General features: G+C 46.0%; 1 protein-coding gene across 1 annotated transcript; it reads left to right on the plus strand.

Moving 5' to 3' along the window:
- The first annotated feature begins 9190 nt into the window (after window positions 1–9190).
- On the plus strand, window positions 9191–11554 carry CCR10 (C-C motif chemokine receptor 10). Its single transcript, XM_082197457.1, has 2 exons — window positions 9191–9257; window positions 10419–11554. The coding sequence occupies exons 1-2, from the start codon at window positions 9228–9230 to the stop codon at window positions 11484–11486; spliced, it is 1098 nt and encodes a 365-aa protein (XP_082053583.1). The 5' UTR covers window positions 9191–9227; the 3' UTR covers window positions 11487–11554.
- Window positions 11555–24155: the final 12601 nt, after the last annotated feature.

Here is a 24155-nt window from a genome sequence, read left to right on the forward strand (position 1 = left end):
CGGACAATGAGGTACAGCGCCAAGGGTTTTCTGGCAAGTCCCCTCATTGCGAGAAGTGAGGTTACAGGGAATCAGGCAGTGGAACGCCCTCCCATCAGGAGATAATCATATGACTTTTTGCAGACATCTAAAGGCAGCTGTTTCAGAAAGCTTCTAATGTTGGATACTTGGGTGTGTTCCTTTTTATTATTATTTCATATTCTTTATTGAAAAATAAAAAGTACAGGGGTAACCCAGTCAGATGGGCGGGGTACAAGAAATAATTTATTTTTATAACTCAGCTATTTGTTCTCTACAGTTTCCTAGAGTTTAATTCAGGGAGGGGAGGCGTATTTCTGAACCTCTAATAACCTATCTGTGGTATATCAGTGACCTGTGGATATATTGAGCCCCCTGTGCAAAACTCCCTGAAATGGTTAGTTGTATCCATTTATTTAATTTTGCAAAAAAATTATATGCTGCTTGATTGCAAAAACACCCACCCACACAACCACATAGTGACATATGAAAAGATAAAACAAGAAAACCAAGCAAAATTTGCAGCCGTACTTTAAAACATGCGAAAGTTACAATTCTAAAACAGATTAAAATTACCTCAGCTTTCTAAGTATCTGGGCAGACTTGTCAAAACAAGAATGTTTTTAGCAGGTGCTGGAAAGAATACAGTGAAGACGCCTGCTTGATCTCAAGCGGCCGGGAGTTCCAACATTTCGGTGCAGCCACACTCAGCGACTGAGTTCTTACAAATGCGGAATGGGTATCTATATGGCAACTGTGTGTTGTGCCAATTCCACCGACTGAAGCAGCCGAGTGGGCAAATAAGACGAAATCATAAGTAAACTGGTCCCATGTTGTTAAGGACTGTATATTCTAATATAAGAGGAGAAGCTATGTTGTTTGATAACTATCCCTGCTGCGGTTGGAAATTATATTGATTTACTGTTCACTCAAGTTTAATGTTACAGATAGGTAGCCGTGTTGGTCTGCCATAGTCAAAATAAAAAAATTCCTTCCAGTAGCACCTTAAAGACCAACTAAGTTAGTTCTTGGTATGAGCTTTCGTGTGCATGCACACTTCTTCAGATACCAGTGTTAGCTGGTCTTTAAGGTGCTACTGGAAGGAATTTTTTTATTTCAAGTTTAACGGTATCTGTTATCCATTTGTGGCCTGGACGCCTGTTCCTCTTTACACAACTCTACTCAGCCTTCAAGTCTGTGATGCTGTGGATATATAGATGGTTTTCAACCCCAAAGAAGCTAGCTCCAATGTACAAAAATGAACCAAACAAGTGCGGAATGGGGTAACTGTGCCCCTGAAGGACCAGGTGCGCAGCCTGGGAGTCATTCTGGACTCACAGCTGTCTATGGAGGCACAGGTTAATTCTGTGTCCAGGGCAGCTGTTTTGTCAGCTCCATCTGGTACGCAGGCTAAGACCCTATCTGCCCGCGGACTGTCACGCCAGAGTGGTGCATGCTCTGGTTATCTCTCGCTTGGACTACTGCAATGCGCTCTACGTGGGGCTACCTTTGAAGGTGAGCCAGAAACTACAACTAATCCAGAATGTGGCAGCTAGACTAGTGACTGGGAGCGGCCGCCGAGACCACATAACATCGGTCTTGAAAGACCTACACTGACTCCCAGTACACAATTCACAGTGTTGGTGCTGACCTATAAAGCCCAAAAGGGCCTCGGTCCAGTATACCTGAAGGAGTGCCTCCGTCTCCATCGTTCTGCCCGGAAACTGAGGTCCAGCGCTGAGGGCCTTCTGGTGGTTCCCTCGCTACGAAGTTTCAGGGAACCAGGCAGAGGGCCTTCTCGGTAGTGGCACCCACCCTGTGGAACGCCCTCCCACCAGATGTCAAGGAGAAGAATAACTACCATACCTTTAGAAGACATCTGAAGGCAGCCTTGTTTAGGGAAGCTTTTAATGTTTAATAGGCTATTGTATTTTAGTGTTCTGTTGGAAGCTGCCCAGATTGACTGGGGAAACCCAGCCAGATGGGCAGGGTATAAATAAATTATTATTATTATTATTATTATTATTATTATTATTATTATTATTAGCAGGTGTGCAGGAAGTCAAAGGCCTTTGCAGAAGCAGAGCTAGCCAGTGGGTGGCCCAAGGGGGTGGGGGTGATGTCACCCCCCCTCAGGGATGACACCCGGGGTGGATTGCACCCACCGCACCCCCTTCCTCCACCAGTGGGCCTTTGGGAACATGATATATAATGAAATTAAGAACATTTTTAAACTGACTTTTCTCAAGAGGGCCGAATCTTCCCTGCTGGCGATATTAAACAGTGGAACCCCAAAGAAATCCTCAACGGTTTATCTTTAGGACTGCCATACATCTGCATTTTCCCAGACTTTACTGGGATTTCAAAGGCAGAAATGATGCTTTGTCAATCGAAAAATTACAATTTTGGGGGCGTTTTTGTAAAAAAAAGCTCAAGAACATTGGTTAAGGTCCTCCTTAAAATGTTCAATAATTTGTTGGGGTTACCTAAAAGAGAGAGGTTCAACCATTTTGGGGTCTTCCTTAAAAAAAAGCTCAATAACTTTTCGAAATATGGCAACCCTAATTTACGTATGTGACTACAGGCAAGGGATCTCTGCACACAGAAATGGAAGTAGGAGAGAACACCCTCAAAGGAAGATGGGTTAATGAAAATCCTGGAATACGCAGAGATGGCTAAACTGATGGTGCTGACAAGAGACGCAAATTTAGAATCCTTTGAAGACGACTAGAAACCCTTTACTGTCTATTTAAAAAATGTATTTCCCATATGCGAAGACCACAGTGGGATTTGAAGCGTAATAAAACAGCAGATTTTATTAAGAAACATGTTAAAGCTGGGAATCTGTGTTGCTTTGCTGCTTCAAAATGTGCCAAGCCAGCTGTTATGTACTGAGTTGAATAGGATCCAAATTGCAGCAGTCTGATTGGTCCTAGAACAATAGGATTCAGAATACAGCAATCTGATTGGTCCTAGAACAATAAGATTCAGAGTGCAGCAGTCTGATTGGTCCTAGAACAATAGGATCCAGAATGCAGCAGTCTGATTGGTCCACAGGAGCCACCCAATCCAGCTCCAGGTGGAAGTGAATCCGCAACCTGATTGGCCTACAGGAAAACCCCGGAATTAGCCAGTCACGTGGGGCTCATTGTGAAAATAATGTATATAAAGTGGACATTCTGGGGGAACTTCCATTTCCTCCTCACCACTGTGAGCTGAATAAAGAGCACAAACTCCACTCTTCGACTCCGAGTATATTTCACCAGCCTTTTTGCGTTTGGGTGCCATCCTGCCTGTGATGCTGAGGGCTGCAAAGGGTGGTTGTGGAGGTCTGTTCCAGAGTCCCACCTCTTCAAGCTGATACATGCTAGACGTCAATAGTCGCTTCTTTTCTACCCGCCATTTCCACTGATGTTTCCTGTGCATTGATGGGGACGGTGGGCCTTGAGGGGGAAAGTGAGAACAAAGAGTCCCAGGTGCTTGTGGTGTGCGATGGGGTGGAAGAACCAGCCGCTGTTCATAAAATAACAGCTGGTCCGCAGTGACGGGCAGAAATACACTACAGCTCACCACTTAGTGAATTGCAGCCAGCCTTTTAAAACAACAACAACAACAACAATTTTACTTATCCCCCACCCATCTGGCCAGGCCTTCCCAGCCACTCTGGATGGCTTCCAACAGGATACAGTGGTAACTCGGGTTAAGTACTTAATTCGTTCCATAGGTCCGTTCTTAACCTGAAACTTAACGTGAAGCACCACTTTAGCTAATGGGGCCTCCCGCTGCTGCCGCGCCGCCGGAGCACGATTTCTGTTCTCATCCTGAAGGTACTATTTCTGGGTTTGCGGAGTCTATAACCTGAAGCGTATGTAACCTGAAGCGTATGTAACCCGAGGTACCACTGTATTGCAAACACAATAAAAGATCAAACATTAAAAACTTCCCTAAACAGGTCTGCCTTCAGGTGTCTTCTAAAAGTCAGATAGTTGCTTATTTCCTTGACATCCAATGGGAGGGCACCACTACTGAGAAGGCCCTCTGCCTGGTTCCTGGTAACCTTACAGTGAGGGAACCACCAGAAGGCCCTCAGTGCTGGACCTCAGTGTCCGGGCTGAACAATGGCGGTGGAGACGCTCCTTCAGGTATACTGGACCGAGACCGTTTAGGGCTTTAAAGGTCAGCACCAACACTTTGAATTGTGCTCGGAAATGGACTGGGAGCCTATGCAGGTCTTTCAGGACCGGTGTTATATTGTCCCAGCGGCCGCTCCCAGTCACCAGTCTAGCTGCCTCATTCTGGATTAGTTGTAGTTTCCGGGTCACCTTCAAAGGTAGCCCCAGGTAGAGCGCATTGCAGTAGTCCAAGCGGGAGATAACCAGAGCATGCACCACTCTGGCGAGACAGTCTGCAGGCAGCTAGCGTCTCAGCCTGTGTACCAGATGGAGCTGTTACTGTCTTATTAAATAAGACAGTATTGTAGATGATAAAAATGTAAAAATAAATAAATTCTTACCTGCACTGATGATAGTCATTGTTTGGATGGGGGGGGGGGGTTATCCATTTCTGCAGTCACACAATCAATCAATCAATCAATCATAAAACGAACAAGTCACAGACACAAAAATGAAAAAGCCACACCAACAAAAACGCAAAAAACAGCAAAAACAAGAGCACCAAATATCACCTCAGAACACTGCAAGCAGAAACGGAAGGCTTTAATTATGATGGCGGGGTCTTAAATTTGCTGCTTAAGGGTAAAACCGGGGGGGGGGGAACCTTATTACTATGCGAGGGGACTTAAATTTGCTGCACAACAGAAAAAACGGAAGCTAAGGAGCACGTTCGGCTTTGCACGGTTTGAGTTCCGAGTTGTTCAGGAACTAAGCTGTTCGAAAACTGAGGTACCACTGTATATTTTCAGTTGTGAGCTTTACAACTTTTTTTGCAGATAGTTTTCAGAGCGTTTTTTATAGCTGTGTAGATCTAGCCCCAGAGTGGATGGGGCAACCCAGTCAGATGGTTGGGGCATAATAATAATAATAATAATAATAATAATAATAATAATAATAATAATAATAATGGAATAGGTAAAGGGACCCCTGACCGTTAGGTCCAGTTGCGGACGACTGGGGTTGCGGCGCTCATCTCGCTTTACTGGCCGAGGGAGCCGGCGTACAGCTTCCGGGTCATGAGGCCAGCATGACTAAGCCGCTTCTGGCGAACCAGAGCAGCACACGGAAATGCCGTTTACCTCCCCACTGGAACGGTACCTACTTATCTACTTGCACTTTGACGTGCTTTCGATCTGCTAGGTTGGCAGGAGCAGGGACCAAGCAACGGGAGCTCACCCTGTCGTGGGGATTCGAATTGCCGACCTTCTGATCAGAAAGTCCTAGGCAATAGGACGTCCCTATTTCATTGGAGAAATGTTGGGAGGTATGTAAAGCTCTCAAGCAGAGGAGGCATGCCAGAAATGTTGTTGTTTAATCGTTTAGTCGTGTCCAACTCTTCGTGACCCCACGGACCAGAGCACGCCAGGCACTCCTGTCTTCCACTGCCTCCCGCAGTTTGGTCAAACTCATGCTCGTAGCTTCGAGAACACTGTCCCACCATCTCATCCTCTGTCGTCCCCTTCTCCTTGTGCCCTCCATCTTTCCCAACATCAGGATCTTTTCCAGGGAGTCTTCTCATGAGGTGGCCAAAGTATTAGAGCCTCAGCTTTGGGATCTGTCCTTCCAGTGAGCACTCAGGGCTGACTTCCTTCAGAATGGATCGGTTTGATCTTCCTGCAGTCCATGGGACTCTCAAGAGTCTCCTCCAGCACCATAATTCAAAAGCATCAATTTTTCGGCAATCAGCCTTCTTTATGGTCCAGCTCTCACTTCCATACATCACTACTGGGAAAATGCCAGAAATAAAAGGTGGCAAACCTGTTTTGTTGCTACTGGCAATCCGCACTCAGACAATTGTTGGTATTGTTTTCTCTTTCGGCAACAATGGGGGCCCCATATGTTGTTCTGTTGCCAAAGCAGGGAGCTAGCGGGTTCCTCCCCCTTCGTGAAGCTGTTCTTTTAAGAAAGGAGGGCAAGGGTGGCGAGAGTGGGGTGGGGTTCATGCCTCTTTGGGGGACAGATGTGGGGGGTCTAAGCCCTCCGCTTGTTAAAAAGATGGGGGAAGAAACGCCTCCTTTATTTATGAAGGCCAAGCAGGGATGAGCTCTTTGGGGCCTGGAGAATGGGGGAAAGCCCGGCAGGATTATAACTTCCCAAATCCAAAAGCCTATTAAAATTAAAACCAAATTGATTTTTCAGCTGACATCGAGAGAAAAGGAGGGCTCCTCCCCACTGCTGTTTAATCTGCTTGTTATCGGCAATGGATTTTTTATGTGTGTTTGACTGTTTACTGGGAAAAGGTAATGACGTCCTCCCCCACAAGCGAAACACAACCAATCTAAAGTGAAATCTGAAATATAGGATTTACATCTGCCCCACATAGGGAAAATATGGGACAATTCCTCACCTCTGTGATCCTCTTTCTTTGTTTTGCTGTGGTGTCAGGGTTTAGCCAAGGAATAAGCACCCAGAATTAGGAGGTCAACATTAGACAAATGGGAAGCAGAAGAAACAAATATTGCACTCCCTGAATAAAAATACTGTGGTTCACAGCTCCAGACAGCTTGAAACAAAAGGTTTACAGTGCTGTTTGAAGCTCATTGAGAACGTTTTTTGTTTGTTTGTTGGGAAAGGATATACAATGAACTGGGGGGGAAAGTTTGTTTGTTTGTTTGCTTGTTTGTTTTTTAAAGCGTTTTATTGAACATAACAACAATATAATATTTTAACAATAAAACATATCTTCCAAAAAAAAATTCCCTAATTTTTTTCCTCCTCCTTTCCCCAAAAAGAACCCCCCCCCGGACTTCCCTCAGCTCCTCTCTCTGGTTTTTCCGTACTTATAATTCTCTGCATATTGTAAAATTGTAAAGATCCTTAACTTATCTGTCTATGTATTATTCATAATAAATTTGTGGGTGTTTATTCAAAACCTGCCAAGGAGTCCAATTCATTTTGTTGTTTCTTTAAGTACTTTGCAAAAGGTTCCCATGCTTCTTTAAAGTCACAGTTGTCCTTGTCACGCCGTTTGTGTGTCAATTCTGCCAATTCCGCATAGTCCATCAGTTTCTCTTGCCACAGTTCTTTAGTCGGGGTTTCTTCATTCTTCCATCCTTGTGCTATTAAGACTCTTGCCACAGTTGTCGTATACATAAAGATATTCTTAAATTTCCTTGGCAGGTCTTTCCCAACAATTCCTAACAAAAATGCTTCCGGTTTTTTTAACAAATGTTAATTGGAACATTTTCTTCAACTCATTATGTATCATTTCCCAAAATTTTCTGATCTTACTGCAATCCCACCACATATGATAAAAAGTCCCTTCTTTTTCCTTACATCTCCAACACACGTTTGAGCCTGTTTTGTACATTCTTTGAAAAAAATGTTTAAAATAACTTTTGTAAAAACAACACCAGAAGCCTTCTTATTAGGAATTGTAGGTACCGGCATCCCTAAGGAACAGAAAAGGCTCTTCATGTATGCAACAACAGCAGCACGGATGCTATTAGCCCAGAGATGGAAAGAAGAAATAGTCCCTACCAGAGAGGAATGGCAAACTAAGCTGTTAGACTACGCCCAAATCGCAAAATTTACCGGAAAGCTCAGGGACCAAGACAACAAAAACTTCAAAAAAGAATGGGGAAAATTTATAATTTATTTAGGAGAACCACTGTAAGAGGATGAAAATATTAGCAGGATTTTAATCCCACCTGTAATGTAACAAATACTATGGACAATATGGAGAGATATAAAATGTAGATTATGAAATGATATGCAGTTGGAAAAGTGGACAATAGGACCTATGGAGGGGATTGGGGGGGGGGAGTCTGGAGATATAGAGGAATCTCTTTACAGTGGTACCTCTGGTTACAAACTTAATTCGTTCTGGAGGTCCGTACTTAACCTGAAACTGTTCTTAACCTGAGGTACCACTTTAGCTAATGGGGCCTCCCACTCCTGCCACACGATTTCTGTTCTGATCCTGAAGCAAAGTTCTTAACCAGAGGTACTATTTCTGGGTTAGCAGAGTCTGTAACTTGAAGCGTCTGTAACCTGAGGTACCACTGTATATGCATATGTATTTGGTTTTGTTATAAATTTATATTTGTAAAATCAAATAAAAATGACTTTTTTAAAAAGAGAAGGTTTTTTGTTGGTGGTAGTTTTGTCTTTGTCACTGTTCTACATACAGTGGTACCTCTGGCTATGTACTTAATTTGTTCCGGAGGTCCGTTCTTTACCTGAAACTGTTCTTAACCTGAAGCACCACTTTAGCTAATGGGGCCTCCTGCTGCTGTCGCGCCGCCAGAGCACAATTTCTGTTCTCCTCCTGAAGCAAAGTTCTTAACCCGAGGTACCACCTCTGGGTTAGCGGAGTCTGTAATCTGAAGCGTATGTAACCCGAGGTACCGCTGTAGTTCTAAAGGGATCTGTTTCAGGGCTGGCTTTATTGCTCTATGGTGGATGAGAACAGGGAACATAAATGTTCAATCTGCACACATTCCTCTTACCTCTCATAGTGAGAAGCAGCAACTATCAGAATGACAGTTGCTGAAAACTGCAGGAGAGGACAGTGCCTTTGCGCTCGGATCCTGCCTTTGGGCTTCTCACAGGTCAGCCACTGCGACAACAGAATGCCAGACTAAATGGACCATTGGCGTCATTTTTCACTGAAAAGAGACACGATGTGATGGGTTTAAAGTTGTGTCTTCTATGCAACATCACACTTTCATTAATCGGCCCTGAGGACAGGGAAATTCCGCCCCATCATTCTGCACCCACAAACACTCAAAACAGATTTCATAACTGCTTAAAAGCATGCCCCAAACAGGTGGAAAACCCCCCCCAAACTTTTAAACTATGTGGGATGCACAATACTTTTGCAAATTATCTCCATCGCACGCACCATGTTTTATCTGCAAAGTAAGGCCAGGCTTGCTCGGTTTAGCTGCGGTTAATGCAGCGCTTATTCTTAGCGTGTTTATCACAGTATCAAGGAGGGGGCGAGCCCTTTCAGAATCAGCCACAAAATCGCTCAGCAGAGCAGCCGGCGTATAAAAAAAACGAGACAGCCTTCAAGGATGTGACTGCGACACGATGGAGGGCAAAGAGCACGTTGAATTTGAGGTAAGTGGGAGAGGACTTGCTCTCAAAAGCGACTGGGGTGTACGCCTTGCAATTCCCCTTTCGAGAAAAGACAAGCAGGAGGAGAAGTTCGTGAAATTACGAGATAGTGGGTAGAGAAATCTTTTCCTCCCTCTCTCGCAGCCCTGGAACCCGTGGATATCCAACGAAGCTGAACGCCGGAAGATTTAGGACGGATAAAAATAACTTATTTACACAGTCAAACTATGGGACTGGCTCGACCAGGACTGTCCCCGACTTCAATGGCTTTAAAAGAGGATTAGACAAACTGTCCTAGCCGTGATGGTTATGCTCTGTCTCCATCGCTGCAGACAGCAATGCTTTCGAATACCAGTTACTGGAAGCCACGGGAAGGGAGGGTGCTCTTGTGTTCGAATTCTGCTTGCTAGTTTCCCACAGGCATCTGGTTTTGCCACTGTGAGAACAGGGTGCTAGACGAGATTGAACCAGCAGGCTATTATTATGTATTATTATGCAGCGGGTGGTGCTGTGGTCTAAGCCACTGAGCCTCTTGGGCTTGCCGATCAGAAGGTCAGCGGTTCGAATCCCCGCGACGGGGTGAGCTCCCGTTGCTCTGTCCCAGCTCCTGTCAACCTAGCAGTTTGAAAGCACGCCAGTGCAAGTAGATAAATAGGTACGGCTATGGCAGAAAGGTAAATGGCGTTTCCGTGCGCTCTGGTTTCCGTCACGGTGTCCTGTTGTGCCAGAAGCGGTTTAGTCATGCTGGCCACATGACCCGGAAAGCTGTCTGCGGACAAACGGCGGCTCCCTTGGCCTGAAAGCGAGAAGAGCAGAGGGCCTTCTCGGTAGTGGCGCCCTACCTGTGGAATGCCCCCCCCACCAGATGTCAAAGAGAACAACAACTACCAGACTTTTAGAAGACATCTGAAGGCAGTCCTGTTTAGGGAAGCTTTTAGTGTTTGATGCATTACAGTACAGTGGTACCTCGGGTTCAGTCCTTAATTCGTTCCAAAGGTCTGTTCTTAACCTGAAACTGTTCTTAACCTGAAGCACCACTTTAGCTAATGGGGCCTCCTGCTACCACTGTGCCGCCGGAAGCGTATGTGACCTGAAGCGTATGTAACCCGAGGTACCACTGTAATAATAAAGCATGATAATAAGCACTTCCCCCCTGCTTTGCAGGAGCCGATTGGTTGGATGAATGAGCCAGCGGTCACCACCGAGTGGTACCCGTGGGATTACAACGCATCGCCGCCAGACCTGCCTGAGTTGTGCGAAAAGGCAGCCCTCCGTGCTGTGGCTCACATCTACCTCCCCGTCATGGCTGTCCTCTTTTGTGTGCTGGGCGTCCTGGGCAACGGGATCCTGTTGCTGGTGCGCACCCGCTATCACACGGCCCAGTCCCTCGGGGACGTCCTGCTCTTGCACCTGGCCGTCTCTGACTTGCTGCTGCTCCTGACGCTGCCCGTGGGCGTGGCTGGGATGGTGGGCAGCTGGAGCCCGGGCACCGGCACATGCCAGGCCTTGCAGGGCCTCCACGCCCTCAACTTCTACAGCGGCTTCCTGTCCCTCATGGGCCTCACCGTGGACCGCTACGTGGCCATCGTGGGGGCACCCGTCGCCCACCGCCTGCACTCCTCCGCCACCTGCTGGGGTCGGCTTTGCTCAGGGCTGGTGTGGCTATTCTCTGCGGCTCTGGCGCTACCCCACTTCTTGTACGCCCGTGTAGAGGACTACGGGGGCGTGAGCTTCTGCAGGGTGGCAGACGTCACAGTGGCCATCAGCCTGGTGCAAGTGGCCTTGGGTTTTGTGCTCCCGTTCGCAGTCATGGCGGCCTGCTACACAGCGATCGCCCGCGCTCTCTTAGCCTCCCCGTGTGCCCAGTCTCTCAAAGCCCTGCGCTTGATTTTGGCCCTTGTCTTGGTCTTCCTGGCTTTGCAGCTGCCCTACGCGCTGCTCACCGCACTGGACACAGCCGATTTGATGGGACACCAGGCGTCGAGCTGCAAAGTCATCCTCCGCCGGGACTTGGCTCTCCTCATCACCAGTGCCTTGGCCTTTGCCCGCTGCTGTCTGAACCCCGTGCTCCATACCTTCCTGGGCATGCGGTTCCGTAAGGACCTGCAACGGCTGAGCCGGGATATGGGCTGCCTGAGGCAATGGGCGTGTTGCGGTGAAAAGCCCAGCAACTTCAGGCAGCAAGCATCGTTCACCACCCATCTGGAAGGAATCTCAGGAGTGGCACCATGAAAGAGCAGCACCCAAGTGCCACCCACCCGGGAAGAGTCTTGGCATCTTGCAAAACCCACATGCAAACCCACACCCATTTCCTGCCTTTTTTGGCAATAAAGCCTTTATTTTAGGATGATGCTTTGTCATTCTTAATTTCACTGTAAGCTGTGAGGACCACATGGGCACTGTATTGTGTGCAATGTGATCTAGAAAAAAAACTGGTCCTTTTCCCTTATGGGCCCATATAGAGTCCTTACATAGGTTCCCTATTGGTAGGAGAAAATGACAGAGGCCAACCAGAGAATACTGAGAAGCAAAGCAGCTAGTAAGCCTGATCTTTATTCAACAGGGTCCCCACTCACCACACGCAGGAGAGAGGAGGAACCCAGAACAATGGTGCGCAAGCCCTTATATAGACTTTTGAAACTGCCCGCCCTGTAGCTCAAGACACCCCCCCCAAAAAAAAAACATCATACAGTGGTGCCTCGCAAGACGAAATTAATTCGTTCCACGAGTCTCTTCGTCTAGCGGTTTTTTTGTCTTGCGAAGCAAGCCCATTGACGGATTAGCGGATTAGCGCTATTAGCGGTTTAGCGGCTATTAAAGGCTTAGCGGCTATTAAAGGCTTAGTGGATTAGCGGCTTAGTGGATTAGAAAAAGGGGGGGGAGCGAAAACAAATCGGAACACTTGCAAGACGTTTTCGTCTTGCAAAGCAAGCCCATAGGGGAAATCGTCTTGCGAAGCAGCTCAAAAACGGAAAACCCTTTCGTCTAGCGGGTTTTCCGTCTTGCGAGGCATTCGTCTTGCGGGGCACCACTGTACTTACATACATACATCACAGAAGGAGGCGGGTCTACAGCAGAAATCCATCACAGGAGGCGGTCTACAGCAGAAATCCTGTTGGCCAGCATATCTGTTAATGGTCACTGATTGCTTTACCTGGGCAGCCTGGCCATTCTCTTGTGATGCTAAATACTTTAATTCCTGAATCCAGGTCACAGGTTCACCCTATTCATACACAAATATGCCCTTAAGACAGGGTTTATAAGCAGAAAGACAAAGAGAAGGCTTTCCCATGTCTTCCCTCCGTACAGAGAAATATATCGAGGTCAATTTGGGAGAGTCAAAATGACTTCAGGATTGCTCTCCTGTACTATTTCGGACACGTGGTTTATATACTTATGTAGGTGTTTGCCTTGTACATTTATGAACGTTTATTTTATATTTGGGACCTTAAAAGTCTTATAACACCGTGCAAAGTCCTGCTTTCCAGAAGACAGTTCTCTGCTTGGAGGTCTGTCCAGTCCAAATCTACCTTAAAGATGAAGAACTGTCAGAAGTGGGGGCAGGAGGGACCTTGAAGAAGAGAGAGAAAGAGCCTTGAAGTGTCCTGTCATCAGCCCTGGACAGCACACCGACCTGCCACACAAATAAGGATGGGCAAATCTGCCAGGTTCATCAATTTCCCATTTTGCCAATATGAAGTTCAGTTCACCACAGTTCTGCATCAGTCTGCAATTATTTTTTATTCCTCGTGAACATTTGTCAGCATTTTAGAGCAGATTTCTCCCGACACACCCATTTTTTGTATGGAATTTTGCCTAGCATACACATTGTTACAAGCAATCGGTTCTAGTACAATGCATTTGTGTGTGTGTGTGATCTTCACTAGCATATGCATGTTTATGCGCACTTTATCTAGCATTTGGTAATATTTTTTATTTTATTATTTTTTAATTTCTATACTGCTTTATATTTTTACTAATAATCTCAAAGCGGTTTACAGCATATTAAATCAATAAAACAATAGCCGGGCGATGTTCCTCCGGCCTCTTTCGTAGGGCTGGGTGGGTCTGGGCCTCACCCCCCCAGGCCAGGTAGAAAGGGCCTTGCAGGGAGCGGCCTTCACACCTCACAGCTGGGCGATGCTGGGTTTTAGTTTATAGCTTTAGAACTGACTTTCCTTTTCAAAATTATTATTATTATTATTATTATTATTATTATTATTATTATTATTACTGCCTGTCGCTTCCTGAGTCCCTAGGACCATTACAGCAGAGCAAATCTCTCCCATATTTCTGTGTGTGTTTGTGTGTGGAATGCTCTACAGTGGTACCTTGATTCTCAAACTTAATCCGTTCCAAAAGTCTGTTCCAAAACCAAAGCATTCCAAAACCAAGGCATGCTTTCCCATACAAAGTAATGGAAAATGGATTAATCCATTCCAGACTTTTAAAAACAACCCCTAAAACAGCAATTTAATGTAAATTTTACAATCTAACGAGACTATGGATCCATAAAATGAAAGCAATAATCAATGTGCTGTACTATAAAATAAATAAGACAGTATTGTAGATGATAAAAAATGATTTTTTCCCCCCTTACCTTCACTGATAATAGTCATTATTTGGATGGTGGGCTTTTATCCATTTCCGCAGTCACACGATCAATCAATCAATCAGTAGCTGAACTGGGTTCCACACAGTCACAAAAAAAAATTAACTGAAAAAGCCTCAAAGACAAAAAGGCAAAATAAATAGCAAAAACAAAAACGCCAAACTTAATCCGTTCCGGAAGTCCGTTTGACTTCCAAAATGTTCAAAAACCAAGGCGCAGCTTCTGACTGGTCCAGGTGCCCTGGAAACAATAGCCAACAGATGCATTGGACTTTCGGCTTCCGAAAAACGTTTGAAAACCGGAACACTTACTTCTGGGTTTTTTGCATTTGCGAACCAAGGTACCACTGTATAAGCATTGCAGTTTTCCATAGTGCCCTGCAGGGGTCAGCAGAGACAAGTATTTCCTTGCAATTTGTCCTTTTCTTCACATCTGAAACCAATGGTCCCACAGTGCTGGGTTTATTAAGGTCTTCTCAGTCCATCTGTATAAATTATTTTAATGTTCCCATAGGGGGAGAGCTCTACTTAATTCTTTCCCTCCCTCTGTTGGTGTTACTTCAGGGCTATGTACTTGGCCCTCAATTTCCTTTCTACACACTGTCCTGGGGTGACTTTGTAATACAGTGGTACCTCAGGTTAAGTACTTAATTCGTTCCGGAGGTCTGTACTTAACCTGAAACTATTCTTAACCTGAAGCACCACTTTAGCTAAGGGGGCCTCCCGCTGCCGCTGCACGATTTCTGTTCTCATCCTGAAGCAAAGTTATTAACCCAAAGTACTATTTCTGGGTTACCGGAGTTTGTAACCTGAAGCGTATGTAACGCAAGGTACCACTGTATGCATGGATTTCTGCATCACCTGTATGTTTATGACATTCAACTCCACTTCTCTACCCCAAACCTTTCCCCACTCCAAGTCTTCATCTTCAACTGCTTCTCTGATATTTATCTTTGTTGTTGTTGTTTAGTTGTTTAGTCATGTCTGACTCTTTTTGACCCCGTGGACCAGAGCACGCCAGGCACTCCTGCCTTCCACTGCCTCCCGCAGTTTGGTCAAACTCATGCTGGTAGCTTCGAGAACACTGTCCAACCATCTCGTCCTCTGTCGTCCCCTTCTCCTTGTGCCCTCCATCTTTCCCAACATCAGGGTCTTTTCCAGGGAGTCTTCTCTTCTCATGAGGTGGCCAAAGTATTGGAGCCTCAGCTTCAGGATCTGTCCTTCCAGTGAGCACTCAGGGCTGATTTCCTTCAGAATGGATAGGTTTGGTCTTCTTGCAGTCCATGGGACTCTCAAGAGTCTCCTCCAGCACCATAATTCAAAAGCATCCATTCTTCGGCGATCAGCCTTCTTTATGGTCCAGCTCTCACTTCCATACATCACTACTGGGAAAACCATCGCTTGAACTATACGGACCTTTGTTGGCAAGGTGATGTCTCTGCTTTTTAAGATGCTGTCTAGATTTGTCATTGCTTTTATCTTACTATAGAATAAAATTGCCATGCGGTTGTCATGCTGTGGTTGACATGGCAGTCAATAGGTAGCCACAACAGCCCCAGAGTAACAACAGATCAGCAGGCAGGTGCCAAGCAAGCAAGCAGTGTGGGTGGCAGATGGCCCAGGGAAGCTGTTCAAAAGAGGGTGGGAGACACTTATTATTATTATTATTATTATTATTATTATTATTATTATTATTAATACCCCACCCATCTGGCTGGGTTTCCCCAGCCACTCTGGGCGGCTTCCAACCGAATATTAAAAACAATACAGCATCAGACATTAAAAACTTTCCTTCAGTTGTCTTTTAAAAGTAAAATAGTTGTTTATTGCCTTGACATCTGCTTTCTGAAGCAAACTGCTCTCCGAAGCACCTCCATCCAGCTGTGAAACATCACCAAGGTACCTCTCTGTTTCTCCTTGCTTTACTGAAATCTCTGTTGTTGTTTGTAATTGCCATTCCCCTCTCTGTGTCCCTTCCTCCTCACCCCCATGCCAAGGCCACTGGTGTTTTGCAGCCTGCCATTTCTGTGGCTCCCCTACCCCATCCTTGATGCAAATCCAAAACTGTGAAGCAGTGCTACAAATCCTCCAATAGAGGCTGCCCAATAACAGCCTTACATTTTTACACGTATTTCACTATATACAGTGGTGCCTTGGTTCTCAAACTTAATCCTAAAACAGCAATTTGACATGAATTTTAGCATCTAACAAGACCATGGATCCATAAAATGAAAGCAATAAACAATGTACTGCAGCCACACAATCAATCAATCAATCAATCAATCAGTGCCTGAACTGGGTTCCACACAATCACAAAAACAAAGTCACAAGTCACAGACCCATAAAACGAAGAACAAGTCACAGTCAAAAAAACAAAAAAGCCACACAAACAAAAACACAAACCCCTTCAAAAACAAAAGCACCAAATATAAGTGAAATATACTCAGAGTCGCAAAGTGATTTCATGCTCTTTATTCAGCTCATAGTGGTGAGGAGGAATGAATGAATGTCCCCTCAAAGTATCTGCTTTATATACATTATTTACACAATGGGCTGCACATGATTGGTTAATTCTGGAATTCTCCTGTAGGCCAATAAGGTTGTGGATTCACTTCTATCTGGAGCATGATTGGGTGGTTCCTGCCAACCAATCATACTGCTGCATTGTTCTTGGACCAATCAGACTGCTGCATTCTGAATCCTATTGTTCTAGGACCAATCAGACTGCTGCAATTTGGATCCTATTGTTCTAGGACCAATCAGACTGCTGCAGTTTGGATCCTATTCAACTCAGTACATAACAATGAGCTTCAAATATCACCTCAGAACACTGCAATGGGAAACAAAATGGTAGGATGCAAATTAGCAGCACAACACTCAAACTGGAAGCTCGGGACTCAAAACAGAGCACGCTTGGCCTACAAAGCAAAGTTCGCAATTCCCTTAATGGCACATGTAAATTTATCCTTAATAGCTATATCCCACACTTCTTTATACCGTTCTTATATTTTATATTCTGCTTGCCCCTTTCACCTTCTAGCTATAATTATTCGTGTTTCCAAAGAACGTTAAAAAACCAGAACAATCACTTCCGGTTTTTGATCGTTCAGGAGCTGTAAACAGATGAAAACATGAGCAGGATTATTGTAATAACCTGCAGTCTTATAAGAGTGCATATAATTAAAAGAGTAAGCCAAATGAATTTGGATATGCAGAAGATATTAAAAAATAAATTTAAGGAACTGCAGAAAGAGGGGGAAGGAAGTCAAATTTTGAAATGTGAAATTGATTGTAAAACTAATGAAATGCATAAATTTTAAAAGTATAAATAAACTAAAACTAAAAAATAAAACAGAAGCAGTGAGTGAAGATCTACATCAAAAACGTCAGGGAAATGAGGATCTACATTGAGATCTGCTGCCCCGTGGATCCTGCCTCATCTTGTCTCGTGGGTGGGCCGGCCCTGGTTACAATCTATGGGGCATTTAACCTCGGGGGGAAAGGAAAGCAAGCGGTTATTGTGGTCTAGAAAATTGTGTGTGGTGTGGGAAAGGGGATAGATAGAAGTTTTCCTTCTTTTCACAGAATACAGTGGTACCTTGGTTCTCAAACTTAATCCGTTCCAGGAGTCCATTCCAAAACCAAAGCGTTCCAAAACCAAGGCGTGCTTTCCTATGGAAAGCAATCCTGCCCAGCCATTCCTGCATCCACACAGCTGCAAGGACGTCCAGGAATCAGCATCCCAGAAGCTGCCTGCAGAAAGATATTTCAAAATTTGTCTGGCAGGGCAAGAAACCTAGAATAAAATTTAAGATATTAACTGATGCTAAGGAAAGAGGTGGATTTGCCCTGCCAGACTTAAAACTTTACTATGAATCAGCAGCTTTCTGCTGGTTGAAAGAGTGGCTACTCCTTGAAAATACAGACATTTTGGATTTAGAAGGTTTTAACAATGTATTTGGATGGCATGCATATTTATGGTATGATAAGGTCAAAGCACATAAAGCATTTAAAAATCATATTGTAAGGAAAGCTTTGTTTAATGTTTGGATAAGATATAAGGATTTATTGGAAAATAAAACCCCAAAGTGGTTATCACCGATGGAAGCGAAAGCTTTGAAAAAGCTCAATATGGAGGCCAAATGGCCGAAATATTGGGAAATCCTGGAACAAGAGCTGCCTGCTTCTTCTTGCCCTGCTTCCCAATCAGCTTCCCTCTCTTTATACACGAGGTGTCCTCTGCAGCAGGCAAGGGTGGCCCTTCCCTGGGCACGCAGCAGAGAGCCATCTTAGTTGCATTGACAGTGCAAAGGGGGGGGGGGAATAAAAAAAAAATTAAGGTGCTGGAATGCCACCGGGACCATAGAACACCAGTCCTAAAGGATCTACGGTGGCTCCCAGTATGCTTGCGAGCAGAATTCAAAGTGTGGGTTCTGTATACCTGAAGTAGGGTTGCCACCTGGTCCTTAAAAAGCAGAGTTTTAAAATCCCATCCTTGGCAGCAAACTTAAAAGGATAGGAATCAGGCTGCAAAACCTTGTGTTGAGCAAGTCCAGCCATGAAGCTAGCTGCCTCCCCCCCCCCCCTTTGCCCCACTTAAGAAAGAATCTGGTATCAACCTGGGAACTTTAAAAATAAGCTTTACTTACTTTATAATCATGCATCGGTTCACAACAAAATAGGCATTAAAAACTGTACAGGAAAAATACTGTTCTACATTTGCAGGAGACCCTAAACACTAGAAATTGATAAATGGTAGGATTTTGATTAATTGGGATATCAGTGAAAGTATAGGCTTGCAGAACTGTGCCAGACAAGGAATCCCAGGACTGACTTTTGCAGACCAAGCCGACCAGTCTAGCAAAGAGCAAATCCGTTAACACACCTGAGCTTGCTGGACACATGACCCAAGGGGAAGTGGGGATGAGCCCCAAAGGTATGGTGGGTACACAGCCTATGGTTTCTTTCTTTCTTTCTTTCTTTTTGATTTTATTTTCAATGCATAATTACAATATAAAATACAAAAATAAAACATAAATAAGAAAAATCAAAGAAAAAAGAAAAATAAAGAAAAACAATATCAACGACAAAACATAATACATACATACATTTTGACATCCTTCCCCCCTTTTTAGACTTGAAATTTTCCATTTATCTTTTTTGTTGTGTTATTTTATTTACATATATGTTACTTCTGGTTTTATGCCTTTTATAGCCGTTTCTTCATTTCACTAACCCTGCAAAAGTCATTCATTACATATCAATATATTTATTCCAGAACAATGCTTTTTCCTGTACTCTTTAACACAGTCCCATTCTTTTATTAATTTTTGATCTGACTGTCCCCTCAAGACTGCCGTTAACCTTGCTGACTCTCCCATTCACATGAAAGCCCATACTGGATCCTGCTTCCTCCACAGGAATGGCGTGGCTCTCATATCCATGTCCTGAGGGACAGAGAGCAAAACGTTTGTCTCTCCCCTTTCTCCAGCCCAGGCAGAATCGTAAGGGGTCAGTGCATCTGGCTGGGAAGAAGATGGTCGGAGTTTGGGGCCCAGCCAGGGCTGGCTGTGGGCAGGATCCTGGCATTGCTGGGGTTGACTAGATGACCCTTGGCATCCCTTCCAACTCTACCATCAAGCAGCCAAAGGAAGGGGCGGGGAAGCAAGATGCAGAACAAAGGGAGGCACAACCACACACCCCAACAGCACCCTCTGGCCTGACCCACGGTGGACTCATCCCAGCACACTTTGACCCCCCTGATTGTATTTTTCTTAATTCAGCTGCCTGACAACCCAGCAGCCTGGCCCCTGTTTGCCAGCTGATGTCACAAAGTGCTGCTTTGCAAGCAAGCCTTATAGTGCCCTGCAAGAGGGATGCCTGCCAGATGTTGGTGATAGACTAATCAACAATGTTGAGAGGAAGTTACTCTGAAGGTAAGAGGAGCTCCAAGGCCCATAGAAATAACATTATTATTACTACCATATGTGGTGGTCCTGTCTAGAGATACAAAGATTTTGGAATATGATTTATGAAGAGATAAAGAGATTGATAGAAACTACATTTAGCAAGAAACCGGAAGAATTTTTACTAGGAATGGTTTCAGATAATATTCCCAATAATAAAACCAGGTTATTTATATGTGCAATGTCAGCAGCAAGGGTTATAGTGGCAAAACACTGGAAAGATAAAAATACACCCACTAAAGATGAATGGGTAGTCAAATTGTGCTAGCACTTGGAGCTCGCAAAGCTGACAGATGCAATAAGAGATAAACCTAAAAAGATGGTGCCACAGAAGCAGCAGACAAGGTTCCCTCCAATTTGAAGAACATCTCGAGTTATTTTAGAGAGGGAGGAAACCTTGGCTGCTGCTTCTGAGCTAGGCTGGCTGGGGCGGAGCCAAGACGCCCGTACAGAGGCAGAGGCCAGGTTTGGGGAACTCATAAGATCAGGTAGGAGGAAATGCCCCCTTCCTAGGTCCCCCACCCTCCTGCCCCAGACTGGGGCTAGCGGGACTGGGAGCGCCGGCTGATGTCTCCTTTGCTTTGCGGCGAGGGAACGACTCAGCCTCGGAGCTGCCGCATCCCGGAAGAGAATGGAGCCCAGTTGGAGGATACCTGCCTCGGAGGTAACGGGACAGGGGGAAGGAGGGGGAAGGAGATAATGGGATAGGGGGAAGCAGCCCTTAGCGTGAGTTCTCCCCTGCTTTAAAGATCCCTTCTTTCTTGCAGAATCTCCCCCCTGCACTGCTGTGGCTGCTGCCCAAGCCTCTCCCAGAAGACCGTAGGATGTTCCGGCGGAACCATAATAAATGGATGCATTTAGCTGAAGTTGCTAATGTCTCTCATTTTTGTCTGCGTGAAACATATGATATGCACACTACCTTAGGAAATTGTCTGATCCCAGTTTGTACACAGCCTTTCCATATGGCACATGCCACACACATGGGAAAGTGGTTTTCTAAATGGATTCCTGAAGGTACCATTGGTTATACCAATCTCCATGATTGGGGACAGGTGAAACAAGGCCCTCTGTCTGCTTCCCTGTAACCTCACTCCTCGCAATGAAGGAACCGCCAGAAGGCCCTCGGCGCTGGACCTCAGTGTCCGGGCTGAACGATGAAGACCATTGTAGGAAAGTGGTACCTCTGGAACGCCCTCTAGTGACATACCAGCAGCTCAACCCACAGTGAGAGGGACCTGTTCCTTAGATTACCTGGGGCAGGGATGCCCTACTGTTCTTACTTCCTCAGGTCCTTTTTGGATTCCAGGTCACTGTACCCATCCCTATAGGCCAAGACATGCGCTGGCACCAAGGCCTGCAGGATCCCCTTCCAGACTTTGCAAGGACCATGACCCTGACTTCGCCTCTACAGGCTCATCAGGCTCGTCCTCTCCTCCATTAAGTCCATTAAGGGACACAGTACAAGTTGAGCGTCAACAGGGAATGGGAGAAGAGCCTTCCTGCATGAGAGCAGAAAGGAGATGCTCTCGCCCGGAAGTGGGTGGGCCAAGCTTTCTTTGGGAGCAGTGTCAGGGCAGGGGCATTGGGCATCCATTCCCCACGTCTGCCAGGAGGATCCCAAGTCCTCCTTCCTACACAGGGCCACGCTTCAAGAGATTGTTGTCTGTTGCCACTTCCCAAGCTGAAGGACAAGAGCGAAACTTCGTCATCCATGGCGTTCCAGTCCGGCCTTTGTCCTTCCAAGTCGCTGGAGGAATCCATGCTGCTCGGTGCCTTGCATGTCTCCAGGGATGCCACGCATGATGTCTGAATGTGCCAGTCCCTGACGAGGAGAATGGCATCACTGGCATCCTTTCAATAAAGAAATTGGAGGAAATTGTTGCTTTCGATATGCCGAGGATCAAATAATATTTATTAATAAATGTTGTTAAAATGAAAAAATAATGAGCAGTTTTCTTTCCTTCTCTGCTGCTGGGAGCTCTGCTTAAGAAGGCTGAAGCCAATTCTCAAAAGCTCCTTTGTGTCCTTGAAGCTGCAGGTGAAATCACTCCCCCGTCTCCCCCTTCAGGCTGCTGTTCAGCAGGTGAAGCTGATTCCTGACCCATGACACTATTCGCTGCCCCAAGGAGCCCCTACTCCTGCCAATTGGGTGCCAACTTTCGGGGAGCAAGACTGGGGAAGTATTGGACCAACCGGGGGGAGGGGAGGCATGGACATGTGAGGCATCTTCCCATGAGGATTTCCTATGAAGTCCATGTCCATGAAATTGGCCGTAGCCCACAATTTGTGGCTCACCTAGACTGAGGGAATTCTGTTTCTGGGCAGCTGGCAGAGCCCCTCTTCGCTGGGCATGGGACTGCCACATGCCCCGGCCTCCACAGGAGACTCACAGTCCCTCTGCGTCTCTGTTCCTTTTGGGCCACCTTCAAACGAGGGCGATGGCGGCTGGACTTGTGATCCTAATCTGAAGAGCTGTCCAGCCCAGCTTCAGGTCCTTCACCAAGTGCCCCCTTCTAGAACCCACCGCTCTCAACCGACTCTCAACTGCCTCCCCCTCAACATTCACTCTCCCTTTCCAAGCCTCCTCCAATCGTCTCTCTCCACCAGAATTCCTCTCTCTCTCTTCCCCCTCCCTCCCTGCTTGACATTCCCTTGGGAATTCTAATAGCATCACCTTAATAGCGTCACCTTAATTGCACACAGTATTGTTATAGATTATGGGGGGAATCCCACCAAAAACTAGAAATTAATAATGGTAGGATTTGGGATTATTTGGGCTGTGAAGGGAGAAATACAAGCTACAGAGGAATTCCTGGGCTAGCCTATGCAAAAGGACCTGGCCAAGCAAAGGCCTTTAAGAAACAATTCAAGGCCTTGGAAAGCCTAACTGGAAATGCCAGAGAACTCTGTCTTGGTGTGAGGTGGCAGGAAAAGAGAGGTTTTGAGCAAGGGGTACTGGAAAGAAGAAGAACGAGGAGGAGGAAGAAGAAGAGAGTCTGGAATCTGACTTGGGAAGACTGGCTGCCCTGCTGTGGGGGTCAATTCCCTCTTGCAATGACTCTGCTGTAAGATCTGGATTCCCTCCATGCAGACTGAAGATGTAAACAGGTGAATAAACCGTATTTCTTAAAGCAAGGACATTCTCCGCCATGTCTCAGTTCTCTAAAGGAGAGAGCCTGGAACCCCATGGGCTCTTGCCACCGCTTGGCAGAGAGAGGGGAGACACCTAACATTTGGAACAATGTTTTATGCACCCTGCTCCCTGAAACCACCCTGTTTGAAGTACTTGAGCTTTCCGTTCTTGGTTCCTAGGAAACCAGGGAAAGAAAGCTGCAGGTTCCTCATCCCTGCTCTAAAAAGCAGGTGTCTTCCCCCAAACGATCCTGGGAATTGTAGTTTGTCAGGGGTTCTGGGGATTGTAGGTCGGTGAGAGGGAAGCTGCAATGACCCAGATTGCTTGTGGAACATCATGTGCTTTAAAGGCTCATTGGATGCGCTTTTCAACATGGAATTGTCAAGTTGGGAGGGACCCTGAGGGTCATCTAGACCAACCCCCTGTCTCAGCTAAATCATCCATGGCAGATGGCCACCCCACCTCTGCTGAAAAACCTCCAAGGAAGGAGAGTCTACCGCCTTCCGAGGGATTTCTTCCCACGGTCAAACAGCTCTTGCTGTCAGAAAGTTCTTCCTGAAGTTGAGTCGGAACCTCCTTTCTTGTAGCTTGAATCCACGGCTTCAGGTCCTGAGGGCCTCTGGAGCAGGAGAAAACAAGCTTTCTCCCCCCTCCCTGTGACGGCCCTTGAGATATTGACAGGGCTGCATGGTGTGGCTCTCATATCCATGTCCTGAGAGAGAGCAAAACGTTTCTCTCTCCGCTTTCTCCACCCCAGGCAGAATTGCAAGGGGTCAGTGCATCTGGCTGGGAAGAACATGGGTTGGAGTCTGGAGACCAGCCAGGGCTGGCTGTGGGCAGGATCCTGGCATTGCTGGGGGTTGGACTAGAAGACCCTTGGCATCCCTTCCAACTCTACCATCAAGCAGCCAAAGGAAGGGGCGGGGGAGCAAGATGCCCAACAAGGGGAGACACAACCACACACCCCAACAGCACCCTCTGGCCTGATCCATGGTGGAGGCCAAGGACATTGACCCCCCTGATTTTATTTTTCTTAATTCAGCTGCCTGGCAACCCAGCAGCCTGGCCCCTGTTTGCCAGCTGATGTCACAAAGTGCTGCTTTGCAAACAAGCCTTATATTGCCCTGCAAGAGGGATGCCTGCCAGATGATGGTGAGACACTTGGCAAGCCAAGTGTTCCCATCAGCAATT

The sequence above is a fragment of the Podarcis vaucheri genome, assembly GCF_965113315.1.
Source record: "Podarcis vaucheri genome assembly, chromosome: 13".
NCBI lineage: Eukaryota > Metazoa > Chordata > Lepidosauria > Squamata > Lacertidae > Podarcis > Podarcis vaucheri.

Coding starts and splice junctions, on each gene's coding strand:
- CCR10 (XM_082197457.1), top strand. CDS start 9,228: ATGGAGGGCAAAGAGCACGTTGAATTTGAG. Junction 9,258..10,418: donor AAGAGCACGTTGAATTTGAG/GTAAGTGGGAGA, acceptor CCTGCTTTGCAG/GAGCCGATTGGTTGGATGAA.